This window comes from Ictalurus furcatus, chromosome 20, assembly GCF_023375685.1.
Source record: "Ictalurus furcatus strain D&B chromosome 20, Billie_1.0, whole genome shotgun sequence".
Lineage (NCBI taxonomy): Eukaryota > Metazoa > Chordata > Actinopteri > Siluriformes > Ictaluridae > Ictalurus > Ictalurus furcatus.
In genome coordinates, this window is record NC_071274.1 from 12,381,335 (window position 1) to 12,407,078 (window position 25,744).

At 38.3% G+C, this 25,744-nt stretch overlaps 1 protein-coding gene across 18 annotated transcripts in view; it reads right to left on the minus strand.

Moving 5' to 3' along the window:
- mbnl1 (muscleblind-like splicing regulator 1) overlaps positions 1-25,744 on the minus strand; it is a 74,578-nt gene continuing 48,834 nt past the window's right edge. For 9 of the 18 annotated variants that reach the window (XM_053652220.1, XM_053652208.1, XM_053652207.1 and 6 more), the window contains 10 exons: positions 17,432-17,602; positions 15,147-15,380; positions 12,909-13,148; positions 9,425-9,472; positions 8,206-8,356; positions 7,206-7,241; positions 5,074-5,165; positions 4,682-4,726; positions 3,589-3,660; positions 1-3,361 (listed from right to left, as the gene is read on the minus strand). In XM_053652220.1, the coding sequence (XP_053508195.1) occupies positions 3,604-3,660; positions 4,682-4,726; positions 5,074-5,165; positions 7,206-7,241; positions 8,206-8,356; positions 9,425-9,472; positions 12,909-13,148; positions 15,147-15,380; positions 17,432-17,500 (972 nt within the window). In that variant the 5' untranslated portion in view covers positions 17,501-17,602 and the 3' untranslated portion in view covers positions 1-3,361; positions 3,589-3,603. The remainder of the gene's footprint in view (positions 3,362-3,588; positions 3,661-4,681; positions 4,727-5,073; positions 5,166-7,205; positions 7,242-8,205; positions 8,357-9,424; positions 9,473-12,908; positions 13,149-15,146; positions 15,381-17,431; positions 17,603-25,744) is intronic. The other 9 variants (XM_053652212.1, XM_053652211.1, XM_053652214.1 and 6 more) reach the window with 9 other exon arrangements.

Below are 25,744 nucleotides of genomic sequence, written 5' to 3' on the forward strand. Positions count from 1 at the left end.
TGATAAATGTGCCAATAATCAAAAACAAATCTTCAGTTTTTGGAATCGATTACAGTCCAATGGTTTTACCTCATTATACTCTCCTTTGGTAAATTTTTCACAGAAAAACAGTGTCTGATTTTACTGCATGCCAGACAAGTGAAGAAAAAACTTGCCAAAATGTCAGCACTGAGGTTTGAATGATAGGCAGCACACATGATTAAGGCGGAGCGATGCTTAGCTTTTTCATTATTTTAAGCAATGATCTGAAGTAATAATAAAAGGAGCTGAGCCACTTCTGCAAGCAAATTCAGTTAGCTGGTCTATTACTTTATATTCCTTAAATTATCCTAACAAATTGTCTCATAGAATCTTTTATTATTCAAAATAAGATCTCCATATTATACATGTTTTCTTTTCCTTGTTTTATATTGACTATATACACAAGTGCAAAATTCGACCTTTGTCCCTCGGGTCATGGCTCTCTCACTTGCAGCCAAAGTCCCTACAACGTATTCTCTTATCATCACCATCAGCTTCGTCATCTAAATATTCAATATTATATATATATATGTATATGTATATATATATTTTTGGCCTGACATTCAGGGATGTTTTTTTTTTTTTTAAATATCAAAATACAATTTTATGTTTTAACATGGATACAATAGAAAAATTTTTTTTACTCTCCATATATGCTCCATAAGTAAACTAAAAAGAGTTCTCGATTTGTTATGCACAAATTAAACTGGTTAAATTAAGAAATGTCATACTGGTTCATTTCAACTCAACTATTTTTCAAAAGCAATATCAAAACAAAAGACAATCAATATAAAAAAAAAACGTCAAAACATTCGACCATTAATCAAAAAAAAAAAAAAGAGTAAAATGTACAACAAAAACTAAATAACAATGATGGAGATGGAGATGGAGACGGAGGGAGGGAGGGAGGGGGGCGACATGGGAGACGAAACGCATTTACAAGTCCAGAAAGCAAGAATACAAGTCTAAAACCAAATATTACCAAATACAAAATAAGTAAATTCCACAAAGTAAACATGCAGCATGTAGCAATATGATTTTATCTAAGCTGGTGAAGTAAACAACTGAGCAGTATGTGTTAAAATGATTAATAAAAATATAAAATATGCATAAACAATAAAAATGACTGAAGACTGAAAAACACTAACTGAAATCTAAGGCCTCAGTGAAGAAACAGCAACAGCACCAGAGTTGGGCTCAATCCCATTTCGGTTCGTTCCATTGCCACAGCCAACGAGTTGAATTAAACTTTACAACATTTACTAACATATTTTAAATAGTCTTTCATAAATCATTTCATTAACCTTGTAAATTGAATTGACCCCAACCCTGAATGATATATCTCTCTGTACACCAAAAATAGACTTAAGACATATAGGCTCCACTGATCTAGATCTAACACCAACTGGGAGTCAGAACATTTCTGAACATTTCAGTCTCACTACGCACTGAAATTACACCAGAAAATACGAAGTAGCTTCATTTATCTTTCTCTTAACTAGGTCTGGCCTTGATCATACCATGACCATTCACCACTCACTACTAGTATAGACCATTAAACCCATGAAAACTATGAGAAAAATCACTTTGGCACGACTTAACAGAATGTTCAACATTATCATCTCTCTCTCTCTTTTCTATATTTTTTTGTTGTTGTTGCTGTACATAGGCTAAAAGCTGTTTGAGATCAGGAATCATAAACATACACCTCAAATGGCACCAAACCCATACAAAAGAAAACCTGAAACAAATACATATCTGGTCTTCCCATATACAAAACAAATCAAAACTAAGCTGACCATCAGGTTCAAGCAGCGCCCTCGTTTACGCTCTGCTGCGTGACTGGAAACAGTCTCTTCACGTCATGCTCTAAGAGTCTGAGTTACTTTGACAATGTAAAGACATGCGGTGATCACCGATACCCATTCTCCGTTTCATGAACAAAAAGCCACTCCATCATTCAAGGCAATAAAAATCTCTATATATGGCAACAGGAAGGAAAGGCAACCCTGTTTTCATGCAAGTCGAAAAAAGGCCTATCTAAGGCTAAATGGAAAAGCCATCGAGAGCATTACAAACGAATAACGATAAAAATTCATTAGAAAAAAAAAAAGTAGACATGAAATTATGTATAAAAACAATCTCTGGTAAACAGAATAACACTGTCGATATAACACTTTCCATTTATAGCCTACTGTATATATATATTTTGAAGCTTGATTTAAAGCTAAGATGTGCTTTAAAAGGTCAGAAGGATTATTCTGGTTTTACATAAAAACATTCATTAGTCTTCTTTAATCCTGATCCTTCCTCTGCAAATCTGCACTTTTAATGCAGCAGAAACAAAAAAAAACCCCACTTGCATTTCACTGGATGTATTGTGCCATGAAGAATTGTAATTATCTTTAAATTTAAGGTGCATTTTCACATTTTTTTTTTTTGTAAACCACCCTTGTCAAATCAGTAACGCTTCACCTGATGTTACAGTTAACGCTTCTCAGTTCATCTACAACTGAACGTTTGACTATTAAAACCAATGCTAATTATTTATAGTTGCATATAAATGAAGAAGCATTGGCATTTAAGCACTGGACATGGCATGATGTGTTACAATTCACTGATGTAGGCTTGTCCAAACTAACATGGCTAATGAATGTACGCTCATTAAGACTGGAAGGTGAACTGTACCTGGTTTAACAGGCACGCAACACAGACCCACTTCTCTCTCTCTCTCTCTCTCTGTTCTGTCTGAATAAACACCTGTTTTTCACTTTGGATGTTCCCATCACACCCGAGCACAAAATTTAGAGTGGTCTTACCACTTTACTCACTATAAAGGAAAAAAAAAGACCTGACAATTGATTACTATAGCTGTTATAGTATGATCGTTTGGGACGAAATTTCAGTGCCATGGTGTTCAGTATCTACTCTTCAGCTTAAACACCAGCTCTACAATTCTAACCCTTGGTAAAGTGTTACTGACAAATAACATCAATTAAATACCTAATGGAGGTAATTTAAAAAATAATAATAATAATTTTGGTCTATTGTTATCACATCTGTTGGTACTAACTAGACTTGGTACTAACAGACTATTTCTAGCGAAGTGTTTCTAAATGTATGAACCCATCTTATGTACATCAATTTCTTTCCGTTCCACATCACTTCTAAGGGCACTGCATGTTTCTGCATATTGGTATGTCATGGACTAGTCCTTTAAATATTATATCACTGAACTAAAGATACCCCAAGGGCTCTAATGATGTGAATGAAATGTGGATATTTGTCGCAGTTAAACTGTTTGTGTCTGTCCTTGGTAACATGGGCAGATTCGTTTGATCTGAAAAGAAAAGAAATAACATCATCATTCACTTACACAGAATCCAGTGCAGGTTTCACTTTGGTCTTTTTTTGGTCATTTTAAGTAATATTTCTAAACATGACCCAACAATGCCTGTACAGTGATTTCACAAGTTCAGTAAAACTGTTGGCAGAGCTACAGTAATAGTAGATAAATTGAAAAGACAAAAGGGAATTGTTTAGAAATAGGAACTAAAAGACACTTACTGGTTTGGCCTCTGGCTACATTTGAGTCAAATACTTGTGGCTAGTCAGATGTTCTGCAGATATTATTGGAATCTAAGAACAAAACAAAGACATCATCATCACCACGAAATATTGAATGTAGGAACATATATGTTTTCATATCAGCCTTAATTACTCATAGTACTATGAAAACTTAAATAAGGAAAGGAATAACATTGAGCATTGAGTCATCAAATGCCAAATTAAGATGAAAATAAGAGTAGAACAAGCTTTAACAAAAACAAGGGAAGAAAAAGTTTCCCATGAACATTAGACTCTTTAAGTTTGTTGACTTGGCCAGTGAAATGTGCTACTCCATAATGAGACTTGGGACTTCTGTTAGTATTCGGATATTCTGTAGGAATTAAATCATGTATGAATCTTTCCACATCATACAATACTACCAGTTCATTCTACCAAAACATTTAGTCCAAATCAACAGAAAATGATCTTTATGGACTGAATGTAGAGGTATGCATCAGAACTGGGATCCCAAGGGACAAAAAAAAGATTGTGTGAGAAGGCGGTGTTGTAGGTGGGATCAGGAGGACAGATATGAAGCTCACGGGACAAAAAAAGGCCACGGTGATTAACATGGGATCCTACTGGATTCAGCACATTAGTCATGCGATGATTTTAACACATTCATTTTCAGTAACTGCTTTATCCTGTTTAGGGGGTGCTGTGGATAACATTACTAATAGGTTTATAATTTGGGAAATAGAACCATCTAGATTCATATGAAAATGTCAGCGATGGGTACAAACAAAATAGTAAGTGCAGGATAAAAAAAAAGTCCAACACACACAGCTCTACTGAAAAGTGTAACTGGCAGTGAAAGTAAGTGAGGACAGCTTAAAGACTTTGCCGTTTATATAGTTAATACTGTACATTGATTAAATATGTGGTGATATATAAATAAATGAAATAATAAATAATGGTGTATGTGAAAATAATAGAAAGATATAAAAAATATGAGGATAACTGGATTACAGTAATTAATGTAAAAGCTCGACATTGCAGCTAATAGGATCTTTTTTTTTTTCACTAAAAACAACAACTACTTTATACATACCAATTGCATGTATTCGTTGGTAGTCAGCTTTGATAGAGAAGAGTCCTCAAAGAGAAGAGACAAGAACATCGTTAAAATGCTGTTTCAGCAGAAAACAGCACTGCATCTTCAATCATTACCAGAAAACACAAGTGCCATTAACATCATGGATGATATCATTCATCTGTCATTTACAGTCTTTTATAACCGTGATCAACTTTTTTCCCAACCTTTCTTGAATAAGGGCTATTTGGTGGTCAGAAAATTGCTTTACTCTGTGAATAAAATGAGTGTCAAGAAGGACAAGAAGCAGAACATCCCCTTACCCCCCAAAAAAGTGGCTTGTAAACAGTGAGAGAGAACGAGGGACGTGGACAAATAGAGTGAGAGAGAGAGCTATAAAGGGAGCAAACCTGATTGGCTGATGCGGATGCGAAGGGAACAGTAGTGGCGGACGTGGTTGCTGCGGACACAGCGGCCGGTGAAGCGCCGTGCATCATGGGTACTTTTCAGAGGGGAGAATCATATAAGCACACATACAGAGGAGTGTAGAAACATGTGTACATATGTGAGGAAGGAACAGGTGTATGTAGGTAAATGGGGTGAGGACGGAGAGGTGGAAAGCTTTACTACGTACTTAAATCACCAGCAGTAAAGTGGTGTATTGTGATATGATATGAGAACATGCTAACATGCTCCATGAGTTCTACACTTCAATTTCCACAGAAATATATGTAGGGTGTGTGCAGTGGCTATCTCAGGTTCCGAGATTTGAACCCTAATGAAAACCTAGACAATATAAAGGAGTGAGCTGTACAAGATCCCTGTACACCCATCTCCAGCATATCTATGCATGATATAGAGGGCATCTGTAGAGTGCTGATATTCCCTCTAGAGACAGCGTAACCCAATATTAATTATGAGGTAGCTAATAATCCTGAAACCAGTGTTACACAGAAATAAATGCACACTAATTATTTCTACATGTTCATCATAAAATAAAACTATACAGAATCTATATCAAATGTACCTGCTTTGCATGCGTCTTACATGTAAAATATTAAACCCCCCCCCAACAATTCTGGAGTCGCCCCTCATTTTATTTGAATGAAAACTGGGTGTGAATATAACATTCAGATATACAGTACACTCACCAGCCACTTTAATAACAACACCTGCTCAAACATTCAATTATCTAATCAGCCAATCATGTGGAAGGAGCACAATGCATAACATCGTGCAGATACAGATCAAGAGTTTCATAACAAACATCATTATGAGGAAAAGTGTGACCTCAGTGACTGACTGTAACAGCAACTGACTGCTGGTACCAGTTTTACTATTTCAGAAACTGCTGATCTTCTGGGATTTTCACACATTTCTGGGATTTCGTCTTGAGTTTACACAGAATGGTGTGAAAACATCCAGTGAGCAGCGGATGGTCAGAGAGGTCCGAGGAAAATGGCCAGACTCGTTCAAGCTGACAGGAAGTCTCAAATAACCACTCTTTACAATTGTGGTGAGCAGAACAGCATCACGACATGTCAAACATTGAGATGGACAGCAGAAGACCACATCAGGTTCCAGTCCAATCAGCAAGAAAAGGCCCCAGTCGGCACAGGCTCACTGACAGTTTAAGATAGGAATAAGGCTCACTGACAGTTTAAGATAGGAATAAGGCTCAGTGACAGTTTAAGATAGGAATAAGGCTCAGTGACAGTTTAAGATAGGAATAAGGGTCAGTGACAGTTTAAGATAGGAATAAGGCTCACTGACAGTTTAAGATAAGAATAAGGCTCAGTGACAGTTTAAGATAGGAATAAGGCTCAGTGACAGTTTAAGATAGGAATAAGGCTCAGTGACAGTTTAAGATAAGAATAAGGCTCACTGACATTTTAAGATAGGAATAAGGCTCAGTGACAGTTTAAGATAAGAATAAGGCTCAGTGACAGTTTAAGATAGGAATAAGGCTCACTGACATTTTAAGATAGGAATAAGGCTCACTGACAGTTTAAGATAGGAATAAGTCCAGGCGATATTTTTCCAATCTTCAACTTGTGAGCCTGTGCTACATGATTGGTTGATCAGATAATTGCATGAATGAGCAGGTGTACAGGTGTTCCTATTAAAGTGGCCAATATATCATCGAGTTAGGATTCCTAGAACAGCTACAAAATCTTCCTCGAATGATTTATCTCAATTTTAATTGATGCAAATTTAGATAATCATCAGCCGAATCTTCTTCCATACCCTAACTGTAAATATTCTTTTCAATATACTGTAAACTGCATTACTGTGCAGAAGTTTAGCGATGATCGCAACATCACAAATCAACACACTGAGAAATTCGCTCTACAGAGAAAGTGCACATCATCAACCACCTGCGTGAAAACTGGTGGCTGTGGAACAACGTCAAATTAACAGAGCCACACTGGTGTATCAGTATCAGCTGTATCAGTGTGCACGGTGTTGATTTTGCATTAATATGAGTCGTGTAGAGTTTTGGCATGTGAGCAGCGAAAGGGAGGAAGGTTAGAACACCTACCCATACTTGTTGCAGGAGTCATGCACAATATTGAGCCTGCCCATCATGCATTGCAACAGGAAGTGGATTGGAAAAAAGGAGAAGAATCAAATCAGCCCATCACAAGGTTGGTTAGATTAAAGAGAGAGACAAACAATGGAAGGCAAAACATAAAACATTACAGGGAATCATTCACAAAAGAAAAAAAAAACGGATTAGTTGTGGGATGTGTGATCTACAGTTGGGAGGTGAGAGGGATGTATGAAGGGTTTGGGTGGAGACAATAACGAGCCTTTACAACACTGATCATCAACCTACAGTACAATGTGTCTCGGTGGGATAATCTACAATCAGACCTTTAGTTGTCCTTTCAATGGGGGGGAGGGGGGGGCCACCCAACTGTAGATCCGAATATAAATTACTGTCAAATATGACAGTCAGCTCAGGAATTATTGGCACCCTTGGTAAAGATTGGTTAAAAAAGTGTTAATAAGGTAAAAATGTTAAACTTAACAGTTAATTTTCCCCCCAAAAAATTAAATCAAATTACAATTAAAAAGTTAGATGACTTTCCAGTAATTCTTGAGCTGACTGAACATACTGTATGAGCAATCATAAATTGTAGAGAGAGTAGTGCGTCTTCTACAAAGCACTCGATAGTCTAAATGTTTCAAATTCCCTGTGCAGCCAAATACACTGCTGAAAACTTGTCTTCATTGTAACATTAATCTCAAACCATAGCGCTCATTTCAGGTGATTTGTCACATTTAGACACTTTAGATATGAATAACTGCATTATGTATAATATCAATATAATGAATATTTATAGCAATATCTTATGTATATGTGTGCTCAACTATACCTGGTGAACAGCTCATATACGGCTCATCTTATCTTATTGTGAGCGTCATTTCATATTGAGTATTGAGAGTGATTTTATAGACTCTACAATCATGATTGGCAGCTCAGGTTGGCTGGCCTTATGGTAAAAGGTTGGGTCAGGTATAGCTCAGGTCCCTACCTGAAGGAATAAACTGCTGCTGAAACTGCATGTTGGCCAGCGCCTGTTGGTACTGCAGCATGCCGGCATTGAACATGGTGGTGGCACCGTTGGTTTTCTCAAGGGCTGGTCTCTTTGGCAAAGGAGGAATTAGGCTATGAGGAAGGCCCTGCTTGGGATGAGGGGAAAACGAGGAACGAGGATGGAATGGCAAAGACAGGAAAGAGAAAAATATAGAACAGTTATCATCAGAGGACTTCACATTACAACGCAAAAACTGAAAAGAAAAAAAAAAATAGAAACAAACTGAAACAAAACAGCAGGCAAGCAGCAGCAGCCTATACATGACTACGCCACAAGCAGAAACTAAAGTGCCAAATCCCTGACTGCATATACACACTACAATATAGAGCTACATTAATACTGTGCTTCCATTTTAACATTACTACACCAACTAGGCTGGTGCGAGTGCCAATGAAGCAAGCATCGCACTAAAACAATGTATTGCCGACAAAAAAAAGAAAGAAAAAAAAAGGACGAAAATAAAATAAAACTTGAAGCATATAAACTTAAAATAAAATAAAGCTGCACTGCTTTTGCCATGATATCTGTGAAATATGAGACGTAAGTTATTAATATCTGTTGCTCAGGTGGAGCAGCTTTGCTACCACATAGCTGGTTACCCAGTTACCCAGTTTATCTGGTTATACATGCACTTTAAAGCTACTTAACATGCATTATACAGAGACACTGAAGATATATGCAGATACTGCACACACACACACACACACACACACACACACACACACACACATACACACACACACACACACACACACACACACACACACACACACACACACACAGACAAAAGAGCAGCTATACAGTATAGTTTAGTCTGTCTGACCCTGTCCTTACGCTGCAGGAATGGCCTACATGTGATGATCTGATTGTGGTAGTTCTTTAATAAAACTTTTTTTTTTTCCAGTGTCCTTTACATACTTGCAATGATTTCTGATTACTTTGACGTTATTTTATTTGAATCAATTCCAGTCTGCAATTTCGTCTACTTGCAAATAATCAGTTCTCCACAATCAGTTGATCACTAAATGTTACAAACACAGCAATAGGAAGAGAACATAAAGCCAATTAAGAAACAGTCTACGCTAGCAAATTATTGCTTGTTAAGACACTACAACAAAGCAACATGCCAAGCCAAAAAGGTGAAAGGTCATAGTACCAGGTCAAAGGTGGCCTCGAGGGGTCGCTTCAGTGATTTGACAGCCGTCTTAATTAGCAGGCAGCGAGCACATGATGGCAATGGGCCAATGGGGTTCAAGCGCATAAACATAAACAGCAAGCAGAGGTGCATCATGGGGCAGCAGTGCATTTTTGGTGGTTGAGAAAAAAAAACAAATAAAAAACAAATCATTTGGAATGCAGTGTACAAAAGGGATATCAGGACTTAACATGCACATTAACGTAATTCAGGAAAAGATATCTAATGCAATATTAACAGTACAAACTACAGCAGGGTCCAGAAGTGCAAGTGGGCAGCTCTCGTGATGCCATATGTTTAGCTCATTACTCACTACAGGTATGCGTGATCAATAATGTTGTCTCTAAAGGGATAGCATCTGATATTGATTCAGTTAAGACATATTTTGTATAATTTAGTATAAATCACAAATAATACATTTGTGCCATTTTTACATTCATAAGGACTAAGAAATAAGAACATACTTTATGATCTTAGCGCAAAATATCTGCTAATGTTATAGTATGAGAACTAGAATTTGAAAAAAGTGCAACACTTATGAACTAAAAACAGTCTTTGGGAATACACTCAACCCTTTGGACCCTACTTTAGACAAACTACATTATAACAGGGGCTCGAACAATAGTAAATGTTTACAGTTCTCAGTTTGGAATGATAGGGATGATATTACACAATACAACAACCTATTAGTCTGCACATTGCAGGCTCTATTCTGTTAAAAATGTTCAAAATGTTGCCCCCTAGTGGATAGGCATGAATCAATACATGTATTTTCTAACACAACATGAAAGAAAATCAAATCAGCGCTATGGGAGTATTTTGCGGACAGTTTCCAAAAGTAACTGCAAACTGTATTTGCGATTGCGTTTCCTATTTGCGGATGCGTAAATTGTGACCTAATTCAAATGAAAACGCAAACTGTGTACTGTACTGTAATACTGTTTGCATTTTCGTTTACACGAACGTACAATTTCTGCTAAATTTCAAACGGAAACACAAAGTCCATGTGCAATTGCATTTCCCGTGTCTTACGAGTTATGTCGTATCGAAATAGCAATAGCAGTTATTTCACTTCCTCGGCAAAATTCAAATGGAATCGCAAATCCCTGTGCGTTTGCATTTCCGATGCCTTGCACAGAAACCTGTCGATCCAGCGTTGGGTCTGGGAGAACACTTTGAGGTGTGCTTGTACTCAGAAGTGGCGTCACTCGGGGTCGCCATAATTAAAGCATCGGCGGTTTAAAGTTTACGTCGGGATGCAATTTGAACTGTAACTAAATTGCCCAGAAAACTATCCAGTTTCCAAGAGCGCGCATTAGATTCATGGATGCTGGCTTTCAAACACAACTTTTCACCTCAGGGATGTATCGTGTGGAATAACCGGCATGTTTTGCATAAATCCAGGACCTTATTAAACAAAACATGCGTTGAGAAGAATATTATTTTCTGGGTGTAAGCCCAACAGAAAAAGCTTAGGCTCCAGTCAAATTTGTTTTGAAATAATCTTCTCAATAATGGCTCTTACCTCTTCCCAAAATAATTTCATCTTTCTGCATTGCCAAATACAGTGGAACAAAGTTCCTCTAGCTTCCGTACATTTTGGAAGAATATTATGTTCATTTCATATTTTATTGGGGATCCACTTAGTTGTGAAAATATTTACAGAGGATAAAAATGTTGATGGGACACGTGTTGAGTTTTCTCGGGTAATTAATGGCATATCACTTCACCTTCCTCATCTTATCAAATCCTCGGCACAATATTCACTGTTAAAGGAATAACCACCTCGCCTGATAATAGGAGTGTATCGCAAGTGCAACAATAAATTTTGCAGTAAAACCTTACACAGATTTATCCTTCATTATCTTTAAATAAAGCATCGGCACAATTATCTGTACAGCACATTTTCCTTCTTGGCCATCGACTGTGAGTGACGTCACTTCCAAATACAAACACACCCCATAGTATACTCCCACCCCCCAACACCTGGCAGGTTACTGTGCAAGGCAAAGGGATTTGATTTGGGGTTTATGCGTTTGCAAACAGGAAACGCAATCGCAAATGCCGTTTGCAGTAGCTTTTGAAAACTGTCCGCAAAATACTTCCATGCAGCAGTAGTACGGAATCCTGAAACATAATGTAGAGCATGTGCCCTGAAACATTTATTTATTTATGATCATTCATCTCTGTGATATGGCATAAACATATACATCCATATATAACATGTTCATTAAATAGCTGTTAAGAAAATCTCTGACATGCTAGAAAATAACCACATATTTCACATAGTTCACACACACACGCACGCACACACACACACACACACACACACACACACACACACACACACACACACACTCGCGCGCGCGCATAAAAAGCTTTTACACCCTTGGAATGAAATGGGGTTGGCACATGAAAGACGTACATAAATAAGACTTATAATAATTATGAAGTCAGCTACAGCATGGATACGAAAACCTACATTTAAACGTTTTTACATCCTGAAGGCTGTTAAATGGATGCACTAAACAAGTCCATTTAAAATATTGCCGTTTCCCTAACTAACTAACTAAATAAAAAACTTGCAGTGCCGTTACGTTCATTATGTCATATCTTGCTCGTGTAAGCAAATATTATTATGAAAAGCGAAAAGCACGATAATGGTTATTCCGCTTACCAAATCAATTTTTCATGCATGTATAAAGGTCTCGAGGGTTCTTCACGAGTGCCACTATAAGTCCTAATAATTACCTGGGAAGAAACCTCTAAAGGATGCAACTGTTTAGACCCAGATAATCACTCAGTCATTGATATTAAAGCATGTTATTCAGTAAGTACTATGAATTATTCAGTAATAAGGCTAATAGGAAAGGGTTGTAGTTACAATAGTGAGGAATCTAAGTCTGGCCTTGTTGATTAAAATTACCTGATGTTAATCAGTTTTGTTTGGGAAGACCTGCATTGTAGTATATTCCCTGATCGGAAAATGGAACGAAATATGAAGCTATTGCCAGAGTGTCAGAGATGTCCTATTTATGACTCATGAATCACATCTGCTTGCACTGTAATTACACCATACATGCCTTTTTGTCCTCCTTAAGCATGTATGATGACATGAAGGAACCATGTCAACCTGAGATGAAACATAATCATTAACATATCAGTATCCATATTTGAGCATGCTCTGAAGCTGTGTGTTCCATATCAATATGTGTGTGTACTCTACAGCAGAGGTTCTCAACCTTTTGTAACTAAAGCCCCAAGCCTCCCCTATCATGTGGCCCCCCTTCCGATCTCTCCTGGTTAAGAACCACTGCTCTACAGTATATGGTTGGACCGGACGCGTGGAAGTGTACACGTACTGTATGAATGTACATACTGTACTTATCACTGAACAGCGCGTGTATCCGGTGTATACGTGAATGCTCGTGTGTCCTGTACTCACCATGGCCGCGGTGGCTGTGGCCTGGTTCACCTGGTGCTGTGCTGCTTTGATCTTGGCCTGCAGGTGTGCAGGAGGATGGAAATATTTGCATTTGTCCCGTGAGCAGCGGCCCTTGATGTAGTCCATACACACAGTGACGGTGTTCTCGCTGGAGTCTATCATGGTGCTGTCAGCCGGGTGAGCAAATCTGCAGTCTGTCTCACCGCGAGAGCAATTACCACGCTGGTACTCGCGACACACCTGACACACACATTACCGTATGTTAAGACAGACATGAGAATGGTGTCCATTTGATCAGGCACACGTAACGTACACACATGCACAGATAAACATGCTTACAAGTTCTACACAAACACACACACACACGCAGCTAAATAAATGATAAATTGAGCTATAATGACGTTCATATAAGGTTGACGGAGTAATCATTACAATTCCGTATTTAACTGCTTCAAATGTCAAACAAGTTTGCTTAATGACATTCTATTGAGAAACAGGATTAACCAATCGGGATCGTTTTACTGAAATGACGAGGAAAGGAAGTCTAGATCTGACTTGATAAAATTAATATGAAGATAAGATTGCCTTTTCGCCCTATTACTAGCATATCGTTTTATTCTGTCATAAAGGTATTTTATGGCAATGTTATTAATACGGCGATGGTTGACGGTAGATTGTGCCTGCAATCCGTGCCATCACCGCTCCTACTACTGTCTGACATCTACTGAAAATACATGAGCATGTCACACTTATCCATTTAATTGTACAGATCACATTGTGCTATTTATCCAATTAAATTCAAAATTCTGCTTCTCACATTTAAGGCCCTACATAATCATGCTCCCACTTACCTCACTAAACTCTTAGCGAACAACACCCCTCCCCGCTTACTGCGATCCTCCTCAGCAGGTCTACTAGCAATACCGGACATGAACTTTAGCACCGTGGGTGGAAGAGTCTTTAGTCACATTGCCCCTAAGCTCTGGAATTCACTTCTCCATCACATCAGCAACCGTGAATCCATTTCAAGATTCAAAAGTTCTTTAAAAACTCATCTCTTCAGGCTTGCATATTCTCTGTGTGACATGGTTACATAATACTTCATTATAATATGTGTTTTATGTATAATATTGTGTGTGTGTGTATATATATATATATATATATATATATATATATATATATATATATATATATATATATATATGCATATATATATATATATATATATAATATTGTGTGTGTATATATATATATATGTATATGTATATATAAATAAATAATAGTGTGTTTTAGTATTTTGTGAATTGTGTTTGCATGTTATATTTGGGTGAACTCAGTGAACTTGGGTGTCGCTTTTTTAAAATAAAATGTATTATTGTTATTACTACTATTATTTAGTATATTCCTTCATCCGCCCTGAAATTAATCATTCATTCCTGGTTACGCCCTTGGCACAGAACACCCCGTGTGAACGCAAACACACACACACACACACACACACACAAAGACAACACTGTTGTGGTTTTAGTTCAGGTGACAAATGATCTGTTCATTAGATGTATGTGTACAGCAGGGGGCAGCAACATCCACAGGCATTTTGTTTTTAATGAACACCATAAGGGCTTTTTTCTTTAAACTGTATAATCAGTTATTGAGATCCCTGAAAACATCACAACCCCTCCTGTTGTTTGACAAACACCAAGACTGATATGATCAAAATACAGCCATGCTACAGATGTGCCATAACAAAAATGATTAAACGAAGATGAAGCAAAAAAACTAAAATTCTTTAGAGGATTATTTTTGTAATTCATTTTCATTTTCATTTTGAATGTCTAAATGAAATTTTAATATAACAAAACGGCTTCCCACTCATCTAGGGAGCTCCTTCATACAACCGATGAAGCACATAAGCAGTGAAAGATATCTAATTATCAAATTTCATATAACACAATATGTGCAAAGTAAATATTTAGAATGGAATAAAATGGGAATGAAGAATGAATTCCTCGTGGCGGTATGTAAATGACTCAAGTTACAGTAAATGTAACTCCATGTTGTACTTACGTTTTTGTTTTATTTTTTTTTTCTCGTATTTTGTTCTTTTGGAGCTACTCTTTATTCACCAGTTGGTGCATCAAAGTTACACGCTTTGTAAAATAAAGTCCAGTTGATTAATGCTATTAGACACAAACTGCCTCGGTAACAGACATGTTGCCCTTTCTCTCCTTGTCATACCTCCAGGCGGTCAGTGCGCAGTAGTTTCTGGGCAGCTGTGTTGGCTGTGGAGGTTACAGGTGCCACAGCAGCAGGATTTCCACCGATCAGGACTGGTGCGCTGGGCAGGATGTCAGCAGCAGTGGGCATTAGTGCTGGCGATACGGGACTCAGGTATGGGTTAAACGTAGCCGCCGCTGCTGCAGCTGCTGCACTGGCATTGGTGGCTAAGTTCGGCGTGACAGAGAAAAAAGACTGCAGGAAAGAGTGAGTGAGAGAGACAAACAGAGAAACAAAGGCAATGAGAAAATGAATGAATAGAATAGAGTTTATTAATCAGATGTATAACAACACATTTCACACCAAGTTAATAAACACTGCCACTGGAGGATGCTTTTGATTTACTTTTGAATAAAACACACATTTTGACGTTAAACCGAGGTCCTGACTCTCTGTGGTCATTAAAAATCCCAGGACACTTATTGTAAAAGAGTAGGGGTATAACCCCGGTGTCCTGGTGAAATTCCCCCATTGGCCCTTCTCCATCATGGCCCCCTAGTAATCTCCATCTCTCTCCCCTCTCCTCTAATAGCTGGTGTGTGGTGAGCATTCTCATTATACACCTACATCTAGCATGGTTTCTAAAATTATAGATTCAAATCTGTCAATTACCTATGAACAAAAATATATAACTAAAAAAATATATTATTCTAATTGTCTCCCATCTATTACAATATTGCTGTAAAAACAAAACACTTGTACATGGGCAGGCTCCAATTATCTTACACTAGAAGGGTGAGTCTCATCAATCACACTGTGTACCTTTACTTCAAATAACCAAGCTAGTACTTTAGATTATTAAGAGCGGAGTGCATAATGAAAATCACTCATTTGCAGTAACTGTCTAATGCTGCATCACATGGACAATCTGATCATAGTTTAACAAACGCACACTAAAACAGGTTAAAAACACACTGTCACAGTACAAATAATGAGGACCAATAAAACCCTGGAGAGGCTGAAAATTCTCTACATTTCTCTACAGCAATACGTCATCTACAACCCTGTTCATACAGTAAATTGGTTTTAAAGCACACAAACTAGAGCAAAACTGTAGAATATATTGAAATCAACTACTAATCAAGCAGGTGAAATGATTCATCCTTTATCCTTTCTGCCCTCTGAAGATGAAATCAGACCAAATGAGTAAACAGTATACACTATAGTGTACAGTATGTTTGCATGTTTGACTTATTTTTCATCATGTACATCATAGCTTATTCCAAACCCTCAGCATCAAAAAAAAAACAAAGAAAAAAGATCTCATAGCTAGTCTGAGAATTATTTATTGTCTATTGCACAGACTCTCAGTACAGCAGCCTACAGTAGTGTTAGCTATAACACAACTGCTCATAGATCATAATGATAATGATAATGAGTCTTTATTGATCACATATACATATGCACAGTGAAATTCTCTTCTTTGCATACCCCAGCCTGTCAGGAAGTTGGGGTCAGAGTGCAGGGTCAGCCATAATACAGCACTACTGGAGCAGAGAGGGTTAAGGGCCTTGCTCAAGGGCCCAACAGTGGCAGCTTGGCAGTGCTGGGGCTTGAACTCAGTAACCCAGAGCCTTAACCACCAAGCCACCCCGTAACCTGTACATTATTCAGCGAGTGGCAGGTAAAGAAGCCAACAGGCATGGCATGATTATTATATACTACAACTATTTAGATAATATAATAATAATCTGTATTTAGATCATTTCATAACACCATGTTGTTCAAACGTATACCGCTAATCTGTAGCAGGTAGCATTCGGTTGCACAATCGTGTGTAGACGTGCTAGCTATGCAAGCAACTTTGGGCAGGTCAGAGCAGAAATCTGCCTCTTCTGCACTGCAAAACCTCCTCTGACCTCTTCCATTCATTAACACTGACGATCAGGAGGATTTACCATGCGATGATGATGTGTATCGTAAGAAAATGGCACAAACAGTGGCAGCAAGGCCAACGTAAGATCCGGACATTAAAACTTATTTAACTTTATTCCTTTTTTATTGCAATGGCTTTTCTACTTCCTAATGGTTGGCATGCATACACAAACGATATTTTTCAAACAGGAGCGCCTACATGTTAAGAAGGAACCTGGTGAAAATCACGTTGTTTTGAGAAATTGCGAGTAAACATGATCCTCTCATCGCTGATAAATATTCTTATTATTTGATTTAGTCTCTTGATTGTGGTGCTGTTCATAATTTACAGGTAATGAGGCATCACATGCGCTGTAAGAGCTCTTCCTCACCATTGGCTGAAGCTGGCTGCCAGGCATGATGGCACTGGCGATCTGCATCTGCTGGGCGAGCATGGCCATGTTCTTCTGCTGAATCAGGTTATTGCGGCCGTTTATCTCCAACTGCGTCTTCAGGTGGGGAGGTGGGTGCAGGTACTTACAGTTCTCTCTGGAACAGCGCCCCTGGAAACAAAAGAGAGGGACGTTCATAGGGTGGGGAAGGAATTTCGTAATAACCCATAATTCCTCTGCCATCATATTGCATCACAGCAGTTGTTAAATTGACACTTTCAGAGCTGATGTGTTTGATCCAGCATTAAGTCACTGCCGCTGTAAAATCAGCTGAGACCGTTATCCCCAGAGGAACGTGCTCTTATTCTACAGGCTTTGTGAAAATGACTTTATTTGTTCATGTGGCTGTGAGGCAGTCAGTACGTTTACATGGACAACAATAATCTGATATTAACCCGATTAAGACAATACTCTGATTAAGAAACTAGCATGTAAACAGAGATTTCTGATGACCTTAATCTGACTAAAGTCATACTCGAAGTACACACAAATCGAATTAAGACGTGGAGTATTTCTGTTTTAGTCGCATTATTGATGTGCATTACAGACATGTAAACACCTTAATCACACTATTAACGTCGTGCGGGAGTTTTCACCGCATTTTGTGACAGGTCACATACACATACGGCAGTGCTCAACCGTTTTACAGCAAACAAGAGAGCACAGCTGTGTCCCAAACCGCGTACTTACCTACTATATAGTAGGCGTATGTATTGTATGTAGGTACTGTATATGTATTTCAACTACTATATAGTAGGTAAGTACGCGGTTTCGGATGTAGCCCATGGCTTCAAACATTCGTCTATTTGCGTGTATAGTATGACAAATAATTAACTGCACTCGAAGCGTTCGTAAAAATTAAAAATAAAACACCTGAAACTGTATATGGTTCCATAACGAAGATGAACTGTATGTTGATATGTGAAATTCTGGAGGGAACGTCAGACAGCGTGGCGTGGGGACGTAATGACGTGTGCCGTTAATCCATCTATGCGACTCATGTAAACACCTTATTCACAATATTGTCTTACTCAGAATAAGGTCAATAATTAGATTACTGCTGTCCATGTAAACGTAGTCAGTGATGCAGCTGATGAATGCTCATTTGATCTCAGTTGATTGGTTTGTGCCTGCAAATAAAGATAATCTATCCACCACAGAATATCTACAGTCAGTTCCAGAATTGGAGATTATGGTTAGTTTAATTGGTTAAGTTAATTATTATGTTCAGTATAATATGGACATGGACCAACTTCAGACTGGACTGCATTGATATTCATTTGTTAACAATTGTATAAAGTAAGCTTATACATTCAGCTGGTTGCTTATAAATCCAAACATTTCCGCAGTTCAATATCTGCAGTACAATCAATATGTTTTTTTTTTTTTTTTTTAAATAATTTATTTGCTGTTAGCATGGAGACGTCCTCTTCATTGACAATTTGCTGTAAAATGTGTTTTTTTCCCTCTCCCTGTTTGCTACCATTTTCTTGGTAACATGACACACTTTTCTAAAGGTATGTTTCATCAGGCTTCTGTGAATTTTCCCTCTTTTCCTTAAAAAAACATTCGAATGCTTTCAGTTTTGCAAATGTTGAGTGAAAATCTGAGTTAAAAAAATGATCATGAACATATCTCCAAGCATCAAGAATAACTCTGATGCTTGGAGCCGCATCATGCTCCAATAACTCTGATGCGCTGAACCTGAGAACCGCAGTGAAGCGTTCTCAGCTGTTGCAGGTATCATGAGAACTTTCAACTGACTGGACATTCTGCTTTTCATTGTAATTTTAAAAAAAAATTCAGCAATAAGTCTTTAAGCTTATAGTGTTGAACTGTAGTGTTCTGCTGCAATCTCCTATAGCAAAACTAAATATCATGATGCACAATGTATCGTACAAATTATTACACTCACCAGGTCCACTACCAAGAACTATTCTTCAAAACTCATACAAATTGTTACTATTAAATGTTACTGAATCTACTTATCCTCAAATGATTCCTTAAAAGTTTCATACAGCCCAAATGACACAATCATTTGCTTTGTTTTTTGTTTTGCTTTGCTTTTTATTTGAAATTGTGATTATTATATTTAACTAAAATGGCAGCATGGGGGATAACTTATACACAGTGTTAACTGCTGTCATTTTTTAATAACGTATATCTGATACAATCCCCTCTGAAAGTCCTGGAACAGCAAGGCCAATTCTATTGTTTTTGCTATACACTGAAGACATATGGGTTTGAGCTCAAAAGACGAATATGAGACGATAGATATGAGACGATTTTCTCATATTTACATCTAGATAAACTGTTAAACAACTTAGAACATCAGACCTGAAGTCTTTTTTTGCTGCCAGTATTGCTGCTATACTTGTGCTGCTGCATTACAACATAGCTACAGTCCATGTTTACAATTACACTCCTTGTTCTGTGTATCTATTGTCCTGTGTATTTACTGTCCTGTGTATTTATTGTTTTGTTCTGTGTATTTCTTGTTTTGTACTCGTCTCACACTGTTGTGTATTTGCAGTTTATGTAGTCTTGCGTACTGGTCCTGAAGAAACACCATTTCTTTCCGATGTATACAAGCTATACAGAGGAATGACAATAAAAACCTACTTGACCACTTGAACATGTCACAATGTAACTTAGAACAACAGAATTGGCCTTGCAGTTCCAATACTTTCAGAGGGAACTGTATATGGTACTGTATGCGTTATGGTTGCTACTGCTTCAGTAAACATTTTTGACTTCTATTACTGAAAAATGACAAACCTTACTTTGGAAATGAAATAAAAAAATATTGTATTAGTTTCCTATAACGAATAAAGCAGTTCTCTGTAGTGAGCTTGCATATTTTATGCACCGCAATATTCTTAGGACAGCTGTCTAGCACTTCTCCTCTTACCCCCATGTCTGCTAACAGATGAATGCCTGGTGTGTTCCTGGTGTGCATGTCCTGTTCCCGTCTCACCGCGCGCTCCACCTCACTATCTATTTACAACTATTAATACACTCATGTGATACTCTGCAAGGAAGAGCGAGACATCAGCAGTGAACCCAGCACACACTTCATGTAGGAGTGGTTAGGGCCTACACAGACCCTGGAGTTCCAGCACAAAATATCAAATCATACGAATTATGCAAATCCGCAATCATAATCTAAACACGCAGACTAGAATCACGAGCTGAAAACAGCTTGACTCTCTGAAACAGGAAATACGGACGCAAGAAAACAAGACTAGTGCAGAGTCTGAATTTGAGTTGTTCTCAGTGGACAAATTTGATTCCCTGAATAATTCATTATGTTATTATACACAGGGCACAGTAATCCCATAGAGATTTCTTCCAGCTCAAAACGTACAGGCTGGATATGTAAAAGGTAATGTAAATAAAATAAAAATGCTACTTAAATACACAAAAGCTGAGAGGTTAGTGGTTAGTGGCGTATTTACATGGTTTCAGATTGTTAAGTAACTGTATTGGAATAGTTTATGTTTCAGAGTGCTGTCTAGACTGTGTTGTCTGAATTCACTTCAGAGTCTCTCTCACTGCTGCCTCATAGCGCTGTATATAAAACTGTCTATATAGCACGTTCAGACACAGCATGGGAACTATCACAGGTGTTTTGTAAAGGAAAATAAACATTAACTACAATGCAGGACACACATGAAACAAGACAAAAATAAATCAAGAGAAGTGGAAACGTATCTCCACACTTATAAACCAGCGAGGAATCGATGGAGTGGCAGAGGACAGATTTCGAGTGCTGTAGCAACAATGCTTCACTAGTGTTTATACATACACTAGTGTTCCTCATACTGTGTGACTAAAAATATCAAGACACCAGCTTGTCCTACCATTTCTAGCTAAATCAGACGCACCACTCTGTGTCACTTAGCAGTTTCTGATTGAGACACTTATTCCACAGACATGCACATACCCCTTCTATAAACTGTATGCACTCTCTTCTGTTCTCTGTTTTTATGACAATTTGTTGGAAACCTCACACCTATTTGTGATTTGGGAAAGTAATTTATTCTAATTCTTTTCGTGTTGAGGTTCCACTTCATAGTGGAACCATCATGGTGGAAGGATTAGCCGCTCAGCAGTATGATACTGAACGTTGCCCAGGGTGCGTCAGGGGAGGCTCCTTCCGTGCACACACATTCACACACCCATTCATACACTATGGGCACTTTAGACATGCCAATCCGCCTACCATCCATGTCTTTGGACTGGAGGAGGAAACCAGAGTACCCGGAGGAAACCCCCGCAGCACGGGGAGAACATGCAAACTCTGCACACACAGGGCCACAGTGGGAATCGAACCCCTGGAGGTGTGAGGCCAACGTGCTTACCACTAAGCCACCATGCGCCCTAAGTAATTTATTTCCTTGGTTGTACGTCTAGATTTTAAGATCAGGACTTCCCAAAGTGTTAAACTGGCAGCTCAGTGTGTACAGGATACAAGTCATTTTGAATGAAAGTAATATTTGTGTGAATGCACCACTTCCACATCAGTACTAATTCCAATTATACAGCATGATGCTCAAAGGGTGATGACAGGTGCTACAGGAGTAACCCTGACTTAGCATAGGGCAAGGAATAAATGAGCACAAATTGGATATTCGCACACAACACCCTCACCTCTTACACATCTTTATTTCCTGAAAACAGCCACAACAGAACCCGATTTCATTTCTAACTGGTCCGTCACTGAACAACACTAAACAACTGAACAGTCTGTAAACCTATTAAACCAGTCCAACAATTCCAACAAGTCCAGCACACTATTAGAAAAGGAATCGCCACTGCTCGGAGCCCAAACCTGCCCCTGTGTAGAATCATGAATCATCATTAGATGGTAAAGCAAAAATCAATACAAGCACCCTGAGTACCTGAAACTGCTTTTTCAGTTCTATCAAAGCCAATTACAGAAGTGGCTGCACAACATGAAGGCTGGACTGTCACAGTACCTGAAGCTTCAAAATACTTTGCTTTTACTCAAATGACTCAGAAATTGTTTCAGAAGTTGCATCACATTTTATGGGTATTTACTGAGCTATGAATAGCTTTCTATCAGCACACAATATAAGCAAGTCAATTAAGGAAGATAACATATGAACTGAGGCCGTCATTTTCCACTGACCCAGAAACAAAGTATGTTTTCGTGCTTCTCTGAGGAAGCCATTATGTGCCATGCACCTTGTTCCATTTAACACAGGAAGGATCTTTGGAGAAAAAAAAGTCAACATTTTTCACCTACAACACAATAGCAGTGCTGAAAAACAGGCAGTACAATGAAATATGTAGCGCTACATAAACAACTTGCACTGGAACACATGACTCACAGTCATCAGATCGATTCTGATCCTCAGTCTAAGCATGAAGCTCTTTAAGACTTTCATAAGTCATCGTTGTGTCAGTCTTTTAAATGAATGCCTATGTTTATGCCATCAAAACTGGAAGAAAACAACAGCATGCAAGCTGCTCTTCAAATCTTCAAATAGTCACCTTTTGATAGACAAGCCGTAATCCGTCAATACTAATTCATTCAGAGTGAGCAGGACATGTACGTACATACGGAGAGTATGACACGGGGACGCCAGCTAACAAATCAAATTGCAATAAACTAATTTAAGAGAAAGGAATGCATTAATATAAAGCTGAATTTCTATGTGATGAACAAAACAATAATTATACGTATCCTAATGTATAATATTGAACAAAATCCTATTCGATAAAATGATCAATTGAAATCACTATACAACATTTTCATATCATCTCGTGGCAGTTCACGATACCATTGTCAATCGTCTCAGGACTGCAGGAAATGTCAACATTTTGAAATTGCAGATGTTTGCCCCAGCACGTGTTAAGGCTGGTCCGTATTTGACAGGTTACAAGTGTTGCATAGGTCAGGCTGGCTAAAATAACATCATACTGACAGACACACTCCTGCTGGAGAGACGTGTGTGGCTGTCCGTTGTCGCATCCCTTTGTTAAGTGGTTGAACAAATGCTCAAGCAGCAATACTGAATACACCTCGATTCTGATTCCTGAAACAACAGAGGCTGTAACTCTTACCTTGCCCTTGAACAAAGTGCCTATAGAGGATACAGCCACGCCACTTAGTGGTCAAGTGCGTATTAAGTGCTTTTTACATAAGTGGATTTATGTCCATTACATCCTACTTCACACAGTGCACAAAACATAAACCACCCTTGAGACAGGATATATATATATATATAGATAGATAGATAGATAGATAGATAGAGATATAGATATGTATGTATATATGTATGTGTATACATACACATACATACACAGTTGCAATCAAAATGATTCAACCCCCATTGCAAATCAGGTTTTGAAAGGAAATTCTCTTACAGTTTTCTTATATCATGTACTCTCATATTATGAACTGTATTCAGACACCTTGGATACGGGGAATACTGGGTTATAGTTTCTGTTTGTGTGTCTCTGTGCTATCAAATACCTATGACGAATGTATTCATTTAATTACCTCTTTAAATAAGCTGATCAACTGCCATCTTTAATATAGCTGACACATGTAGACTTATTTTGTAGTATGACCCTGTGTGCTGTGTGTTTTGTCTATCTGTCTGGTACCTGCACCAGTAGAAACCGTCCACGCACTGCTTCTTATCTATGTGTATAAATACTCTTGTTTTGCATGAATAAACTGGATGTCTCTGTGAGCATGCATGTGTCAGTGTGTGTTCATCTTAGGCTCCCCAGATCTGAAACGCTCAGAGGAAAACCACATTTTCTAACTCATAGCAGCACAGAACTAAGAGTAAAGTTAATAGAAGTAATTGTAAAACAGGCTGAAAGGCATGATGGAAGATCTGAAAGACATAATCTGAGATTCCTGAGATACATGGAAATCTAACAGGTTTATTGTCAAAATTTGCAGACTTTCAATGAACAAATCAAAGAAAAGCAATTGAAACAGTTCAACATAACGAATGCTTCAAGTGGTTTCCCCAAATTCAACTGAAAATGCACCTTATAATGATTCTCCAGTTTCAAAATTATTCAATCCCTTCATGGCAAGCATTTTAGTACTTAGTAGCGTACCCTTTCTCGGTTATAACCTGCTGCAAATGAGATACATAGCTTCTGGCAGCGTTCCTGAGGAATCTTAGCCCTTTCGTCATGAGAAGTATCCTCCAGTTCAGTAATATTCTTGGGTTTGCATGCTACAATCACCTTCTTCAAATCCTACCAGAGATTTCTTCTGCAGGACTTCTTCTGCAACCATGTCTTGGTGGAATTTGAGGTATGCTTGGGATCATTGTCCTGTTGGAAGGACCAATGACGCCCAAGCTTCAGCTTCCTCTCAGACGGCATGGCGTTCTCTACTAGGATTATCTGATACTTCAATGAATCCATCTTAGCTTCCACACGCTGCAGGTTTCCAGTGCCAGAGGATGCAAAGCAGCCCCAGAGCATCACAGAGCCACCACCATACTTGATTGCGGACAGAGTGTTCATTCTTCGAAAAGTTTTGTTTCATCACTCCACAGAGCAGAATCCCAAAACTTCTGTGGCTTATTTATATGATTTTGAGTGACTTTTCTTGTGCTTTTGGGTCAGTAGTGGTGTACGTCTTGGAGTTCGGCATGGAAACCTTCTGCATTTAGTACGCACCTTACTATGCTCACTGAAACCTCAGTGCCTGTTGCCACCAAGTCTTGCTGCAGGTCTTTTGCAACCATTCGAGGTTTTTTTCATAACCGGCCTTCTCAGAAATCTGGTTGCAGCCATTGATAGCTTCCTTTTTCTGCTCAGTCCAGGTATTTCACAATTTTCTACCCCTAGCCAGTTCAGGTATTTCATGTGTTCCAGCTCAAGCACACCTCGAGCAACTAATGAACTAATGAACCTGTTTTGCATATCTATGCCGTTGTGAGGGATTCTATTCAGGGGATTGAATAATTTTGAAACTGGAGAAATCATTATAAGGTGCATTTTCAGTTGAATTTGGGGAAACCACTTGAAGCATTCGTTATTTTGAACTATTTCAATAGCTTTTGTTTGATTTGTTCATTGCAAACAGCTTAAAGTCTGTAAATTTTGACAGTAAACCTGATTTACAGTGGGGGTTGAATAATTTTCATTTTAACTGTATACTGTACCAATGTTGCAGAGAGAGAAAGCAAGACAGACTGGATGTGTGAGGGTGAAGTGCTGTGTTCAGCATTCTCTCTTCCAAACAGG